The following is a 16,395-nucleotide window of genomic DNA, read 5'->3' as shown; positions in this document are numbered from 1 at the left end:
CACCCACTCGCGGGGAGGGCCCAGACGCCTGGGTCCACCCCCAGCTCTGCGGGGAGGGGCCCAGGACCCTGGTCACACCCAGCTCTGCGAGGAGGGGGGCCCAGGACGCCTGGGTTCCCACCCCCAGCTCGCGGGGGGGGGGGGGGGAAAAAAGGGGGGAGGGGGCAGACGCCTGGGTTCCACCCAGCGCTGCGAGGGGGGGTGGGGGGAGGGGCCCAGGAACGCCTGGTTCCACCCCCAGCTCTGCGGGGGGGAGGGCCAGAGCCTGGGTCCACACCCAGCTCTGCGGGGGGGGGACCTGACCCCCCACATCGCACGGGGCGGCCGCGAATGAACCCCCCTGCGGTCACAGCCCCGCAGGCCCCCGTCTCACCCAGGCTCCTCCCGCGGGGCGCCGGCCGCCGGCTGCTCGGGCCCTTCTGGCTGACGCGGCGCCGACGCGACGTTTCCTGACGGAGGGGGAGACAACCGCGCCGCGGCGCGCAGGCGCTGGGCCGGGGTACTCCAGCTCCCGGCATGCTCCGCGCGCCGCACTACAGCTCCCAGCACCCCCTGCGCAGGCACCCCGGAGGCCACTGGGAGATGTAGTCCGGGCCGTTCAGGCTCCGCCCCCTGCAGGCCTCACCCGTGGGGCTGTTTGCGCGGGGTCACTGTCTACCCTCCGCCCTGTGACAGTCCCACTGTGCGGTGCAGCACCCAGGACCCAGGCCTTCCCCAGGGCATGGCCCTCTCAGGTGCCCGTGCTGTGCCCAGACATCCCCATCGCCCCGGCCCCATCAGCACCGCGGGGGGAATCCCCTCCCGAGTGTGAACCTGGCGCCCAATGCCACGGTGATGGGTGTCACACGCTGCTTGGACATTGGGCGCTGCAGGCCTCAGCACACAATAATCACCCAGGCCTCAGCCCTGCGTAGGGTCGCCAGCTACCCCAAGATCATGGGATTCTGTCCCAGGAGGACTGCACGGCGCTCAGCCCACGGGCTCTGCCGTGCGGTGTGATGGGCTCAGGATCCGCTCACTTGCTTGGCCCTCAGAGGTGGCCACACTGATTGGAGTCTAGGAGTGAGCAGTGTTGAGGTGGCAGTTCCACTCAGCACTCTGCTGTGTCAGCCTGCTCCAGCCCAGCCTCAGGGGCACAGCGCCTGAGCATCATCTGCCCTGCACATCCCACTGGGCTCTCACTCGGTAGCCAAGAATGAGGAGAGAGAGCCAGGAACACATGAATGGCCAGAACACACCAAAGTCCCATCCAGTCCTATGCCCTGTCTCCGGCAGCAGCTGGCACCCAGTGCTTCAGAGGAAGGTTAAGAAAATCTGTTGTGGGCCCGGTGTGGCAGGCCAGGCTGGCACCACCTACAAAAGGCAGACTGTGCAGAGCACCATGTTAGACACAGCTTTAAACATGGTGAAATGCCAGCACAGGGAGGAGGAAGGTAGCGTTGAGGATGTGAGTGGGGAAAGGGGCAGGATTGGGGCAGGTAGGGAACTCACCCTTACCAGGGATGGGCTCCAGGACCCACTTCTCTTCTGCGCAAGGCAAATCATGTGGGAATGAAACCCAAAAACCATTTGGGGAGGGAGGGGGTCCAGGATCCTGACCTGGAGGAGCATCTCCTGTGGCAGAGCCTCAAGTCTCCCATGTGATGTTCTGATCCCATGAAGCCCAGCAAGCTGGGGCCCTTAGCTCGGCAGAGGGCAAGGAAAGGAACAAGCCAAGCTTGCTGGGCTGGTATGAGCAGAGATGGGGCAGGGGGTGAGCTTTAGTGTCCCAGGTAGCCTCTTGCAGGAGTGTGCTGGCTGCATTTCTCCCCGCAGGACATTTGGCTCTCAAGCTCTTGCAGACTGGCAAGGTCTTGGCCCTGCAGCCCCCCCAGCAGAGGCATGCTGGGACTCCTGCTGCTTTTTGAGGGGAGCTCATTCCCCCCTGCACAGCCTGCTCTGCCAGCACAGGGATGAGCAAGCAAGAGAAGCCGGTTTCCCTTCTGATCCTGCTGAGTGCCTGGGATGCAGCTGGCTGCTCAGACCCTGGCAGCTCCCAGGCAGGCCGCTGCCAGCACTCCAGCTTGCACATGGGACCAGCAGGACAAGACCACACGTGTGGGACAGAATCCCAGTTTGCTGGCTCCTCCCCACCCCGCTCCCAGCTGCTTTTTCTTGGCATTCGCATGGGGTTAAGGAATTACCCAGGCAAGGGTGTGAGCACAGCCTCGCGCTACCATTCCCGGCTGCTCCCCCTGCACTCGCCCACCTAGCAGCTGGAGGCCAGGGAGGACCGGAGAGTGCAACCAGGTACAGAGACAATGAGGAACAGACGCTGCTCCCAGGCCAGGGCTTGGGCCCAAGCAGCTGCTGCTCTTGTTAAACCAACCCTAGAGAACAGACGCTAGGGGATGGGCCTCCCCTGGGCCCAGGGATGGGCTGGAAAGGACTGGAGGACATGGGCCAACCCTGCTTCTGGGGCTGGAGCCTTCCGCTCCTGGGGAGAACCCAGAGTCCCAGCTGGTGGGGAGCGAGTGTCAGGGCAGGGGGCCCAGGTTTTCCTGATCTAACCCCGGAGGGGGGAGGAGCCAGCAGGCTGGGATGGCTCCAGGGTTAGATCAGTAAAGCCTGGGCCCCCTGCCCTGACACTCGCTGCCCATAGGAAGCCGAGAGCTGTGGTGGCTGCTCTCTAAAGTGCCACACTTCCGTGAGGATTGGGGAACCCTACTGCCAAGTGCCCTGGAAAAGCCCAGCCCTCTCCTCACATCCCCAGGGCATAGGCTGTGCTCCCTGTAGGGTGAGCAGCCTGCAACCTCCCCTCCTGCACACACCAGTGCAGCTGTCTCAGCTGTGCCCCAGCAGGCTTCCCTGCAGCCTCAGCATCCTCCAGCAGCCCCAGGCCAGGCTGCAGGCTGCAGCCAGCTCAACAGGGGCTCTGGTGCAGCACCCAGGAGCTGGCCCTGCATTTCTGTGTCCAGCTGGCACAGGCTCTGCCTGCACCTGTGAAAATAACTTCCCCAACTCCTGGGCTGCCCGGCACCGTTCCAGTCTCAGACACGCCTGGGGGCTTGGCCGAGAGCCTTGTGGCACTGCAGGGGATTTGGGCTTATCATTCTGCTGAGCTGAGCCACTGCTGCTGGGGTCTGTCCCCCTTGGCTCCAGCCTCAGACATCTGGAGGTCTGTCCTGGCACGTTAAACCTACCATCTTTGTCCTGGGCAGAGCGGGCGGCAGTGCTGGGCCTGGGAGGGGCTGGGCGCATACATGGTTAACACAGGCCCTGCTCTCTGCTGCAGCTCACATCTGGCAGGGGGAGGGCTGCTTTGCCGGGTTTGTCTCTTTTCTTCCCTCTCCTCCTTTACGCTGGAGAGACTGCGTTTCCGCCCAGGCGTAGAAGGAGCAGAGGCTGCGCTAGAGGGGCAGGGAGCAGAGCTGCCTTGGGCCAGGCCCCCCACTTCCCTCCTCCCTGCACCCCAGTAGGGGTTGGAAGTGGCAGCTCAAGGGGGATGCTGTAGGGAGACGAAACGCACCGAGAGAGGGTGAGAGAAACAGTTCCAGCACGGCCAGCACCTTGGGCTCCAGCCACCGAGGCGTCAAACCTGCCACAAGTACGTGTGAGGGAGGTGGGCGGGCTGGCAAGGCCCTGGGTGTTTGTGCAGGGGCATCGGGGTGCTTAGCAGCTTGCCCAATGCCAGGGGCTGCCCCTGTTCAAATGGTCAAACAAAGGCTGCACCCGGGGCTTCAGCTGGAGCTCCCCTGGGATCATGGCACACAGATCCCCCACTACATGAGCTCGCCAGCAGCAGGGAGCACATGCAGCCCTCGGCTTGGGCCTAAGCCCGCAATTTCCAGGGAGCTCCAGGGCCCTGGAGCCTAGGCTGGGATATGACAGTGCTTGTTCAGATCTCCTGCTGTCCCCTGCCGCTGCGTCTGGGCTGACAGAGCCGGGGGCCCTAGCGCTGAGCACACACCTCCGCTTTCCCTAGCATGGCTCGGAGCAGCTCTGCGCTCCCAGAGCAGTTGCTGGCGCTGCCTGGCTGCACCCTTCCCCGGGGCAGGGCTGGCGTCAACAACAAAGGTGCCCCAGCCTACTCAGTCCTTACACCAGGCATCTGGGTCAAAGGCCCTTAAGGACAGACAGTGCCAACAGCTCCAGTGATGTGCCACTGCCCTGCCACAGCCTGGCATGTCCGTGGGGGGCAGGGGAGTGACGTGCTTGCTTGGTCCCATGTCCATTGCAGTGTTTGCTGGGTAAGAGGGGCTTGTTTCCTGGCTTTGTCACAAGAAGCCAGGGAAGGCCTGTGTCTGCATCATGTCCTTGCACCCCGGAAACCCCAAGGATGGGGAAGCGGGGTGGGTACACAGTCCAGCTGCCCATCTCCAGCTCCCCTTCCCCATGCCTACCAGGCCTTGCCTGGGCCCCTCCTCCTCTCACTGCTGGGATTTGTGCTCAGTTCAGCCCGGTCCTTAATTCTGCCTAGGATTTATTTCAGGCTGTTTTGCCTTACAGGCTTGAAGATTTCTCAGGAAGTGAATTTACATATCCCAGGCCTCTCCTGGAGAGCTTCCAGCCTGGACAGGAAAAAACAAAGTCTGGGTAGTAAGAGTGCAAGTGTGTCTGTCTGTCTGTGCGTGCGTGTAGCTGTGTGAGGTGGCGAGTGTGAGCTTGGCCAGCTCTGTGCACAGCATGTGAGCCATGTGAGCAGGTGTTTGCCTCCTTTTCCTGCCCCAGGATGGCCTGAGAAACGAACTGCTTTGTCTCAATGGGAATTTCCTGGTTAAGGTTTGTCAGCCCAGCTGAGCAGACCCCAGGAGATGGGTTTTCTCAAAGACTGGGGCTGCTTTGGGTTCCAGCGGGAAACGCCTAACAACTGGAAGCCTCTTTTCCCTGGCTTATGATACAGCAGAGAAAGAGCCAGACTTCCACAGTCACAGCGTGTGCATCTCTGCAGGGGCGGCTCCAGGCATCAGCACGCCAAGCGCGTGCTTGGGGCGGCAAGCCCTGCATCTCTGCATGCACTCAGGCACTCTCACACACTCATCCATGTGCATGCACACTTACACAACTCTCATGCATGCACGAGTACACTGGCACATGCTCACACACCCAAGCACACAGTCAAAGGGCAGCGTAGGGTTAAGGAAACCAGGCCTGTCAGGGCATCACTGCTTCCCAGGGGGGCGGCAGGGTCTCCTCTGGAATTCTCCAGCTGATTTGCTGTGTCTCTGTCCCTGAGAGATGGGAAGGAAGGGGCAGGCCAGCGGGGGAGTGATGGCCAGTCACTGTGGGGAGAGGCTGGGGAGCAGGGAAGAGAACATGAGCTCCAAGCTCCCTGTGCAGCCTGCGAACAGGCTTTGCCCATGGAGTGTGTGCACTCAGGTCACTGTCTGCAGTGTGTAAGGCTCCTAGGCAGGGCGAGGAGGTTGGTGCCTGGCTGAGCTCAGATCATGGGGCTTCCCTGAGATTCTCAGTCTGTGCCCTCTGCCCTCACTCAGCAGCTGAGAGCATTGGAGAGGGCACCGTGTCCCTGCTGTGCCACTGGCAGGGGACACCCAGCCTCCCCCATGGGGCAGGCACCCCGGGGGGGATGAATGAGGGGCTGGAACCCTTTGCCAAGAGTACACGTGGGCTGGTGTTTCCCTCCCCACCCCACCCCTCCCCACCTCTGGTCCTCCTCCCCTCTGGGCTGCTGTCAGCTGTAATTAATATGACTCATAAACCAAATATTCTGCCCTTGAACTCCCTCCACAAACCAGAGAGACGAGGAATTTGCAGCTGCCCTGATGTGGCCAACTGCTCACGCTGCCCATGTGTCCCGTGCACCCAAGTGTCCCTATTCCGAGCCTGGCTGTAAAAGCAAAAGCAAATTCTGCTGTAACCCCTTGACTTCAGGTGCCCAGGCCTGTCATACCTGTGCCTTAACCTGTCCCGGCAGAGCCTGGGTTCCAGAGGCACCAGGCCAAGGAGCGCTGTGGGCACTCTGGATCAGGCCCTCGGGGGGGGAAGTGCTGCAGCACCCTGGATTGGAGCAGCTTTAGCTAGCAATGCCCTGCAGCGCCTCCTCCCCCGTGGTCCCCGGGCCGGCACGAGGCCTCTAGCGGCAGCAGTGCTCTCCATGACAGCTGTCTGGCTTCTCAGGCATGGCCCCCTGAAAAGCCTTGGCTTCTGCTACTCCATCTGTGCCTGTGTGTCTGCAGAGGGTCCTGTCCATGCACCGAGTCACCCACTGCAGAGGGCCCTGGAGGGCCCTGCGTACCAGCAGGGCTGCTGCAGGCCAGGAGATGCCGAGGGCTCCGCCCCTCTCCTTGGCGTTGTCTGGACTCTGCCGTGACTCAAAACGGGCTGAGCAGGATAAGCGCAAGGGAGAGCGGCTGCCCGGCAAGGAGCGTGGGGCCATGGGCAAATGCAACTATTATCCTTGGCCTCACGCTGAGCACACGGTCTCACGCTCCAAGAGCCCATCTCCTTTGGCTGCTGGCTCCCAGCTGGGCTCCTGGTTGCCAGAAGACTTCAATCTCTCTGGAAAAATAGGCTTTGTTTCCTTAAAACTCTTTCTGAAAAGAGGCACTAGGCAGGCTCCTGCTGAGTGCTGGCTGCCAGCTGGGCCACCAGCTTCTGATCCCAGGGTGGCAGCTGGCCCCTTTGCCACTGCCCCTTTTGTGTTCTGTGGGGAGAGGGGCCTGCATGTGCCCTGTGTCATGGAGTCACCGGGCGATGCTCTGGAACAGCTCCCCACAAAACCAGTCAGGACTTTGGGGAGCCTCCTCTCCCTTGGAGCAGACTTGTTCAGGGCAAGAAGCTCACACGGCTTCACCTCCTGGGTCTCTCCTTGGAGCATTCAGCATCCTCTGCCCCTCCGTGTGCTTCCCACAGCCAAGCCCACCCAGGCGGGGTCCTGGGAAATCCACAGGGTCCTGCACCCCCACTTTGCAGTCCAGACCGTGACTCTCAGGCCAGCCTAGTAAAACAGAGGTTATTGGGATGACAGGAGCAGGTCTAAAACAGAGCCTGTAGATACAGCGAACTGGACCCCTCGGCCAGGTCCATTCTGGGGGCAGTGAGCCAGAAGAGTCTGCACTTCACTCCTCGTCTCCAGGCAGCTCCCGACTAAACAACCCCCTCCAGCCCCTTCCTCTCTGCTCAGCCCTTTCCCGGGCCAGGAGGTCACCTGATCCCTTTGTCTCCAACACCTTCAGCTGGCACCTTTGCAGAGGAGGGGCCCAGGCCATCCAGTTGCTAGGAGACAGAGTGCCCCGGCATTTAGGTGCACTGGTCCTTTGCTCTGCAGCAATCACACCCCCTTATCCCACCACCTAGATATTAAGAACTGCGTAGGGGACACTGAGGCACCAACACAGTATTCAGAGCAAACATTAAGAACATTCCCAATTCGTCACACCCTGGCATTAGAGGTGCTTTGTTTCCTGCCTGGCACTGACTGTGCAATGTGCCCTTTCTCACCCACGCTGCCAGGTGTACACGACACTGGGTGCCAGATTGGAGAGGTGGGGCCAGGGCTTGGTGGCAGCAGAGAGGCAGGTGCTAGCAAGAAACCTCTTCTCCGAGCCCAGTACTGAGGGGCTGGGAGGAGAAAAAAGGGGCTGAGCTGGGGAAAGGCTGCTCTTGAGCGCCCAGCCAACCCCAGGGCACCATGGTGCTGCTGCCCATCTGGCCACAACCCAGGGGAGGGGCATGGGGGGAGGAGCCCAATGAGAGATGCGCCCCCCCCGCCAGCTCTGCCCTCTCCTGGGCCCTTGGAGCTGCTTAGCAGGCAGCTGATGGGACCCGTGTCTGGGGCGGGCTCTGGTGCTACTGAGTCCCTGGGGAAGTCAGGACGGGCTCATGTTACACAGGGAAATCCTGGCCATACCGGAGAGGTTCCAGGCTGTCACTGGGGGAAGTGTGCCAAGCGCTCTGCAGACACCTGGCTCTGCTGGACAGCCAGGGCTAGCGACCCGACACCTCTGGCCAGCTGTTCAGCTACCTCTGCAGGCGACAAACCTTCACACTCATCCCCAGAGATGCCATTATCTGCTGATTATTTTTCCAGTCAGCAGGCGAAGCTCGAGTGCTGTGGCCAGGGGTTCCGCAGTCCTCACTCACGACGCCAAGGGCAGCAGCCCGAGGGAGGCTTGACTACGCACTGCATGAGCTGGCACGAGTGTTAGCCCCACCTTCTCTCACCCCAGGTAACGCCCTGCCCAGCGCTGAATGCTAAGGCACGGAGTGGGGGCGGGAGACAAGCTGACACAGCATCTGCCCACCCTGCCCCGGATTTCCCCTCGGCTTGCAGGCAAGCAGCGCTGTCCCAGGGAGTCTCATGCCTGGCTCTGCTGGAGCAGCCCCTAGCTAGCCCAGGCCCACCCGGGTCAGCAAGCGGCATTTGGCTCTGGGTGCTGGGCCCGATGCCGATATTCCTCCTAGTCCAGCGCCGCTGGGGCTGGGCGCAAGCGGGGTAAGGCTGTTTGAGGGTGGAGGGAAGGTTTGTGGCCAGGCCTCTGGCACCTGTGGGGCAGGGCTGGCTGCAGGGAAGGATGCAGCTGGAGCAGCCGCCCAGGGCCTGCTGTGGCCAGAAGCATTTTGTGTAAAGCCGGCACAGTGGTCATTCCTGGGCTTGCCGAGACCCAGGCCAGCACTGGGGAAGGGGAGACAGAGCCTAGAGCTGCTTAAAGGATGATGTGGATTTTAATGAATCGGCAAAACAGGAGCTAGGGCTGCTGGGTGGGGCTGGCAGGGTCTCTCTTCCCTCCTGCCCCTATGCAGTGGGCAGCAGCTCAGAATGTGGTGCCCGGCTCTGACTTGCTAGAAGTTCTGAGGAGCCAGAGCTGGGAGAGGCCTACTGGACCCCTTGCCCGATGTCCTGGTGTGCTGCCTCCCTAATGCCTGGTCCACGTGATGGAGCTTCCACCATCTCCCCTGCCTGGTGCAGCTCACTGCCAGGCTGCTTCCCCTCCCAGATTCTGGATTGCCCCCAGGTAGCATGCTTGCCGGTGCCTCTCCCTCCAAGCAGGCACGCTGCCAATCCCTTAGTGCCCCACTCAGCACCAGCTGTCAGCCCCCTCCTGGGCCGGGCTCATGTGCAGCCCCGGTGGCATTCCCATAAACAGCCACTGCAACCAGCAGGAATGCATGCAGCCCAGCCCGGGCCCATCCACTCCTGCACCTTGCTCTGGGGCTGGGCCTGGGCCATGCACACCTGGGAGCGGCTTTCTCACGGGGAGGGGGAGGGAGAGGCCAGGATGCCTCAGTGCAGCCTGCTCGCTGCTCCCGGTGCAGTGCAGGGTGGGGTGAAGGAAGGCTGTCCCCCCTCCACACACCCATGGGGTTCTAGCCCAGCCCAAACCCACTGCAGGGAGGACAAGCAAAGAGACCAGCAGTTACACCTGCACTGCTCCTCGCAGGCCCTGGCCACTTGCCCAGCCCAGCCTAGGGCATCCCTTCGGCCTGCAGGGTGGGGGGCACTGGGACCAGGAAGGGCCCTGCAGCCTCTCCAAGATGGGGCTGCCACAGACCTTGTGACCCAGTTCTCAGTGGCTCCTTGGTGCTGCAAGGGTGGGGGGGCTGTGGTTGCCAACCCTCCAGGCTTGGCCTGGAGTCTCCAGGAATTGAAGATTAATCTTTAATTAATGATAATGTCATGGGATTAAGTCTCCAGGAATACGTCCAACCAGAATTGGCAACCCAAGGTGGAGCCGAGGCAGTGCAGCCCCCTCAGCCCCTTCCCCACAGTTCTGCATACTGCTGCTCCCCACAGCCAGTCCAGGGCCTCGTGGGGTGCACTGCATGTCCGTCTCTGCGATAAACCCACCACTGTTCGGGGCCTGACCTCCCCACTGGTCTTTCCCCCAGCAGGATGGAGGGGCCTTGGGCACTGAGCTTCCTGCTGCTGGCCTGCCTGCTGCTGCCCGACTCCACGCTGAGCCAGCCCAGCCCCCCCGAGGAGGAGCAGGGACAGGCAAAGCGGACACCATCCCACCGCCACGCTGCCAGGTTAGGGGGCGGGGGCGCCACCACGGGCGGGGCTTCAGCTGGGCTCTTTGGCCTCCCAGAGCAGCCAGCACATGGCCTGAGCTGAAGGAGGCTCTGCCCCAGGTGGGGCAATAGGCATCCCCAGGCCTGCAGTCACTAGGAGAGGAGGCTGAAGACGTCGCTTGGAAACGCCTGCTCCTGGGGGAGGGCCAGGGAAAGGGTGGTGGGGTACTCCCCAGCTGGGGCGCATATGGGGAGGGCAGCAGCTCACCTCTCCACTGCTCAGGTCACTGGGGTGGCCGGCTTCCCCAACACACAGCAGGTCCCTAGGGCAGCAGGCTCCCCTCACCTCCTCAGTGCATCCCGGGCAGCACCCTCGTCCCAGGGGTCGCTGAGGCTGCTTTCTCAGCTCCCACCCTGAGGTCTCAGTGCTGCTCTTTGATTGGTACCTTCCAGGGCCGAACGAGAGCACGAGAAATATCATCGCAACCCGGACAAGCAGCCTCCCCGCTCCCAGTGCGTGCGCTGCTGCGACCCCCCCACTCACTCCTCTGTCTACCCCATGTACCCGCCCCTGCCCCACATCAACATCACCATCCTGAAAGGTAAGAGGACCTTGCCACCTCACTGGCTGGACAGTGCAGAGGGGGCTGGGACAGAATCCTGGATCCACGGGGACAGGCGAATCCCGCTCCCCTCAGCAGTGCCTGGACTGGAGGGCAGTGTGAGGCCAGAGGCTGGGGCACAATGGAGCTCTGTGTCTCCACCTCCCCTCACAGCCTCATCCACAAGGCCCCCAGTGCTGCCCTGCGATGCAGAGTGGGAGTCAGGTGCTCTCAGCTCATCCAGGGGCCCCTGGCACCCCCGAGTGCTGGGCAGTGGGAATCAGCTTTTCGGGAAGGCCTGAAGCCTGAAATGCCACCTGGCCTCCATGTTGCCAGGGCACCGAGCAGCATTTCGCCTGGAGCGTCTTCCCAGGCCCATGTGTGGGGCTGGGCTCCAGCTGCTGCTGTCACTTGTCTCCCTGGGCACCACTCTGGTCACTGGCGCTGCTGCTCTTGGACAAACCTCATGGTTCAGTTTCTTTAGGGTCAGATTTTGAAACGCTCCTTGTGCTGAAGCCAAGGGCCAGAGGCTAGAACACCCAATCCCAAGTCACTGCACAGAGCAGAGCGGGGGGTATGGGCATCGACCAGGGAGAACCAGGGTCGCAAAGGACGTGGGTCTGGGCATGGGCAGGGGACCTTGGAGCACAAGAAAACATGGCAGCGGCTCAGGGAGCATTTTGTTCAGGCCTGGGGCCTCTCGGTATCATCAATGGGCAGAACTGGACTCAGCCTCAGCCCAGGGCTGCCTTCGGTAGAAGAGAAGGGGACTGTGGCACCAGCACTGCCCTACAGCCTGGGAATCAGCCCAGAATCTGAGCAAAGGCACCAGGCGTTAACAACCTCTGGGCACCCTGGGAATGCTGCAGGGACGTGCTGGGCCTGCAGGGCAGCCAGAGCTGGTAGCCCATGCATGGAGCTGCAGGAATGCCTGCGGGAGAGCTAGGGAAGGTTGGTGGCTGGGAAAGCCGGAGTCCCTACAGAGTGGGGCTGGCAGGGCGCAGAGAGCACTGAGGCTTGTGGGTGGGAACGCAGCCCAAGCTAAGTCCTGGGAGTTGAGTGGCCTCCGGGGAGAGAGCTATAACATTTGGGGTGCTGCAGTGAGGATGAGCAGGCACTCGGCTCTGCTTGGGAACCTGTTTTGCTGTGCCCGCCTCACGCCCTGGGGCTGGCACTACAGTTGTGTGCTTCATCCAGCCCCAGCTGGCTGTTCTGAGTGGGCAAGGATGGTGCTGGCCTCTCCAGTGCAAACAACATCCGTCTTGCCTTGCCCAGGTGAGAAAGGAGACAAGGGCGAGCGAGGCCTGCAGGGCAAGTTTGGCAAAGCCGGATCGGCGGGCAGCAGGGGCCACACGGGGCCCAAGGGCCAGAAAGGAAGCATCGGGGCCACGGGGGAGCCATGCAAAAGTCACTACGCTGCGTTCTCCGTGGGCCGCAAGAAACCTCTGCACAGCAATGACTACTACCAGACGCTGCTCTTCGACACTGAGTTTGTCAACCTCTATGGCCACTTCAACATGTTCACAGGCAAGTTCTACTGCTACGTGCCTGGCATCTACTACTTCGCACTCAACGTGCACACCTGGAACCAGAAGGAGACCTACCTGCACATGGTGAAGAACGGGGTCGAGGTGGTGATCCTCTATGCCCAGCAGAGTGACCGGAGCATCATGCAGAGCCAGAGCGTCATGCTGGAGCTGCAGGAGCAGGACGAGGTCTGGGTGCGTCTCTTCAAGGGCGAGCGGGAGAACGCAGTCTTCAGTGACGAGTACGACACCTACGTCACCTTCAGTGGCTACCTGATCAAGCACAGCGGGGAGCCGTGACCCCAGGCCTGGGCTGTCTGGCTAGTCCTCCCCCAAGGCCATCACCCATCTCCTGCTCTGCTCCTCTTTCTGGTGCAGACCCCATCGCACCCCGCCAAGCCCTGTCATGTCTGTGCCCACTCCCTGCTCCCCTCCCTCAGCTGGGGCATGACCCTCTCCAGGGTCGTCCTCCGTCATTGCGCAACGGTGCTCTCATGCTGTCTGTGGCTGTTTACATATGGACATCCCTCTCCCCCCCATGCCTTGCTCAGATAACTGGGATGAGATGTATTGAGAGCCGGGGGGGCTTCCCCAGCCTCCCTGCTGGCATGATTTGTGATAGGAAGAGCTATTCCAGCGAGGGAAACAGGCCTTCCTCGGGCAGCAGATGGCATGGGCTGGTATTATTGGGATGCGTGGGGTCTCTGCATGGCCACCGCAGAAGCCAGTGCTGTGGCAAGGAGCCTCCCACAGGTGTGTTCTTTGGACACGTTTGCCTAGTGGCTAACGAATCCGAGTCCTGGCACACACTTTTGCACCAGCTGAGGGTGCCCTGTTCTGGTACAGTTACGTGGGTGCAGACATGACCTCACGGCAGAAGCAGAAGTTGCTCAGCACCAAGCAGGTGCAGGGATCCCTGCTGTGAAGAGACAGGGAAATGGCAGCTCCCTGGAGGCATCCGCTTCGTCCACAGGGACCCTGGGATTTACAGGGTGCAGAGATGTCATGTAGCAGCAGCAGGTGCTGTAGGGACCTGCCTTGCTGGCTGCGAGTGGGGCCTGGGAGCAGTGTCACACAGCTCCCAATAAACCTTCCTTCAATGTGGAGCTGGCAGATTGACCTGCTGCAGCTTCCCCTTCCTGCTTTGCTCTGCTCTGCTCCGCTCCGCACCCACCCTCACGGGGTCTGGTCAGGGCATGCCTCTGTGCAGGCTCTCGGAATCCACGCCAGTGTGTCCTGCCAGCTGTGCTCTGCATTGGAGTCCAACAAGGCCATGAGACCCCAGCCCCTGCCTCCATTCAGAGCATAGTGCTGAATAGCCCTCACCCCGGCCCTGCACTCCTCAATGGCTGATGGTCACCACCCTAGCTGCTCCCCCGCAGCCGGGGAGCTGGTTCCAGCTGGCGGCGCTGGTTGCAATGGGCTTGGACTTAGTCCCTCCTTCCTTGGTTAGTTCTGCTGGTCAGACTTTTTATCTCTGTCAGTACAACACAGAGCGGGGCTGGGGCAACCTGCTGCGGCCCCAGGCTCTCTGCACTGCTCTGTAATCACATTAAACGCTGAAAGGACTGGATTGCTAGCTAGGCCTTGGCTTCGGGCTACTTCCTCCACTTCACTCACATTCAGAGGCCCTGTGAGGGGACCCTTGGGCCTGGCTGGCTGAGCTGGGACTCCCCCCTACGATGCCCTTTCCTCCATGGGAACCCTGCAAACTGCCTGAACTGGGCCCATTGGTCTCTGGAGCTCTCACTCGCCGCAGCAAGCAGCAGCAGGACTCTGGCCCCACAGCCCTGCCGGGAGCGCAGGACCCTCTCTTCTCTGGGGGCAGCACACGCCCTTGTGCCTTCCCACTACAAACCTTTGCTTAGATTTGTGCACCTCCCTCCCTAGGTGCATGTCCCTTGGCATCCTGTGTGTGGGGGCAGGGACCCAGTGCTCGGAGCTGGGCATCACCTCAGGGGGACACAAAGCACATGCTCTTCCCTCCCACCTGGCTGGAGACAGGGATAAAGGCCCCCCTTCCAAAGGGCTCTAGGCCTGCAGCCCTCCCGCAGTAACACCTAAGCCAGGTACCAGCAGGCTTTGCCCCATGCACTGACTGCCAGGGGGAGGAAGTGCAGGGTGGCAGAGGGCAGCTTGGGAGCATGGCTGGTCCTCAGAGGAGAGGGCAGCATGGGGGAGCAGGTAGGATCTGGGCTCAGCCAGCAGCAGTCCTACAGGGTGACAGATGGCTGGGAAGGTGAACCCTGCAATGGCACAGGGCCACTCCAGATACACGTGGGAGTAAGGATATATGGTGCTGGGGGAGGCCTGGACACATACAGGGACAGGATGATGCCAAGGAGATGGGGGACAGGCACACGCAGTGGCAGGGCAAGGGACACTGCACACCCACTGGACAGAGTGAGGGAGGAGGGCGTGCATTGGTGTTGAAAGTTTGTAGCCACAATATCAAGAGTGTCAGCTAAGCCCTGGGTGTGCAGCCTGGACCCCAGACATGCTGAGCCCTGCAGTCACTTTGTGGAGCTCCTTTGCCAATCTGAGAGCCAGGTCCTGGTGTCTGTGTCTGGGCTGAGCACAGGACTCAAGGCTGCCAATGCTTGGCCTTGGCAGCTGAGCAGAGTGCAGGGGCCAGCCCTGCTGTCCTGGACTGGGTGAGTCCTTGGAAGCTGGGGGATGGGCCAGCCAACTGGCCGAGGGTGGCCTTCCAAGAATAATACTGGGAGAGGCGTTCTGGAGCAGAGCAGGGATGAGGTCACCCATGCCAGAGTCTGCCTCATGGGGCCAGGAGAAACATTCCAGGAGAAGCCTCTGAAGTCATGTGTGGTCACAATATCATTCTCCCCAGCAGACACAAACTTAGGAACATTCCCTTCCTGGGCCTTAGTTGTACCCAGAACCAACTCTGGGTCAACTGATAAATTCTTAAGCAGCATAAACCTAGAAGCACTTTCTGTCTGCTCCACAGACAAAAGGCTGGAGGTACATTCTCCTTCATTAGGCACACTGCTATTTGCAACAGACAAACAACTGAAAACAGTTTTTCCTTCAACAGATAAACTGTTGCTTTCCACAAAAAGTGTCTCACTACACTGATTTCAGAGTGGCAGCCATGTTAGTCTGTATCAGCAAAAACAATGAGGAGTCCTTGTGGCACCTTAGAGACTAATAAATTTATTTGGGCATAAGCTTTCGTGGGCTAAAACCCACTTCATCAGATGCATGGAGTGGAAAATACAAAGGCAGATATAAATACAGTCTTTATTCAGGCCTAATGTGATGGTGTCACATTTGCAAGCTACACTGAGCTGCTTTAAACAAATCATTTCTACCTTTTTCAGGCTTACTTTCACAAACTTCACTAGCTAACAATTCATCACTCACCAAGACTGTCCCCCTTCCTTCCTCAGTCAGGGCTTTAACCTGATCACCAACTTTAATTTGCTCTAGAGAAACATTTCCCCGAGACTTAGCTAATGCCAGATTCACTTCTGAGATACCAGACAGATACTCAGCAATTTCTTCCACATACGCATTGGCTTTTTGCACAGATAAACAGCTATCTTTCTCAGAGAAGCATTTGGAGAAACTCTCCATAGGCAAAGCCTTGCCCCAGGTAGACACAGGTTCAAGATTATTTCTTTCCTGTGACTGATTTACATTAACCTGACTGAACAAAGCTTTAATATAATCCCCAATCAAAAGATTCTCAGGCAAGAACTTCCTTGCACCAGTTACAGCTTCATGCTTAGCACCATTCCATTCAAGGTGGATTCTGGCTAAAAGCACACGTACGGTAAACTCATAGTGGATTACAATATTCACACTCTGATTTGGTAAATAAACTTCCTTTTTGACAAGTATCAGAGAGGTAGCCGTGTTAGTCTGGATCTGTAAAAGCAGCAGAGAATCCTGTGGCACCTTATAGACTAACAGACGTTTTGGAGTATGAGCTTTCGTGGGTGAATACGAAGTTATTCACCCACGAAATCTCATGCTCCAAAATGTCTGTTAGTCTACAAGGTGCCACAGGATTCTTTGCTGCTTCCTTTTTGACCAGATCTGCTTTAACAAGAGTGATGTTAGAAGCTGTAATTTGCCCTAAACAGCTTTTACCATTGACTTTTACACTCTCTGCACAAGTTATGGGGTTACCTTCACCTGAGCTCACAAGAGAAGCATTACATAAAGGTGGCAGTGTTGGGGTAAATTTGGTTACAAACAGACAACTGCTTAGAGTCAAACAACCTACCAACATTGCTACAAATTGGATAGATTCAATCCCCATCTTTGCTGTTGAGAGGAGCTGGCTTTTC

General features: G+C 59.8%; 1 protein-coding gene across 8 annotated transcripts; it reads left to right on the top strand.

Moving 5' to 3' along the window:
• Positions 1-2,204: 2,204 nt before the first annotated feature.
• Positions 2,205-13,658, top strand: C1QTNF1 (C1q and TNF related 1). Of its 8 annotated transcripts, none has more exons than XM_032799144.2 (5): positions 3,337-3,517; positions 8,030-8,168; positions 9,829-9,969; positions 10,405-10,553; positions 11,829-13,658. In XM_032799144.2, the coding sequence occupies exons 3-5, from the start codon at positions 9,833-9,835 to the stop codon at positions 12,377-12,379; spliced, it is 837 nt and encodes a 278-aa protein (XP_032655035.1). In that variant the 5' UTR covers positions 3,337-3,517; positions 8,030-8,168; positions 9,829-9,832; the 3' UTR covers positions 12,380-13,658. The 8 variants fall into 8 exon arrangements, with proteins under 8 accessions (XP_032655037.1, XP_032655035.1, XP_032655033.1 ...); XM_032799142.2 differs by having other exon boundaries at positions 3,337-3,586; positions 9,832-9,969; XM_032799140.2 differs by having other exon boundaries at positions 3,337-3,586.
• The last annotated feature ends 2,737 nt before the right edge of the window (positions 13,659-16,395 follow it).

Source organism: Chelonoidis abingdonii, chromosome 13, assembly GCF_003597395.2.
Source record: "Chelonoidis abingdonii isolate Lonesome George chromosome 13, CheloAbing_2.0, whole genome shotgun sequence".
Classification (NCBI taxonomy): Eukaryota; Metazoa; Chordata; order Testudines; family Testudinidae; genus Chelonoidis; species Chelonoidis abingdonii.
The sequence above is the reverse complement of the archived record's forward strand: the minus strand, read 5'-3'. Positions and strand labels throughout refer to the sequence as shown.

Excerpts from the sequence above, each read along its gene's own strand:
- C1QTNF1 (XM_032799146.2), top strand. The coding sequence starts at position 9,833 with ATGGAGGGGCCTTGGGCACTGAGCTTCCTGCTGCTGGCCTGCCTGCTG. Across the intron at positions 9,970-10,404 it reads TCCCACCGCCACGCTGCCAG|GGCCGAACGAGAGCACGAGA; the intron begins GTTAGGGGGCGG and ends GGTACCTTCCAG. Across the intron at positions 10,554-11,828 it reads CAACATCACCATCCTGAAAG|GTGAGAAAGGAGACAAGGGC; the intron begins GTAAGAGGACCT and ends TGCCTTGCCCAG.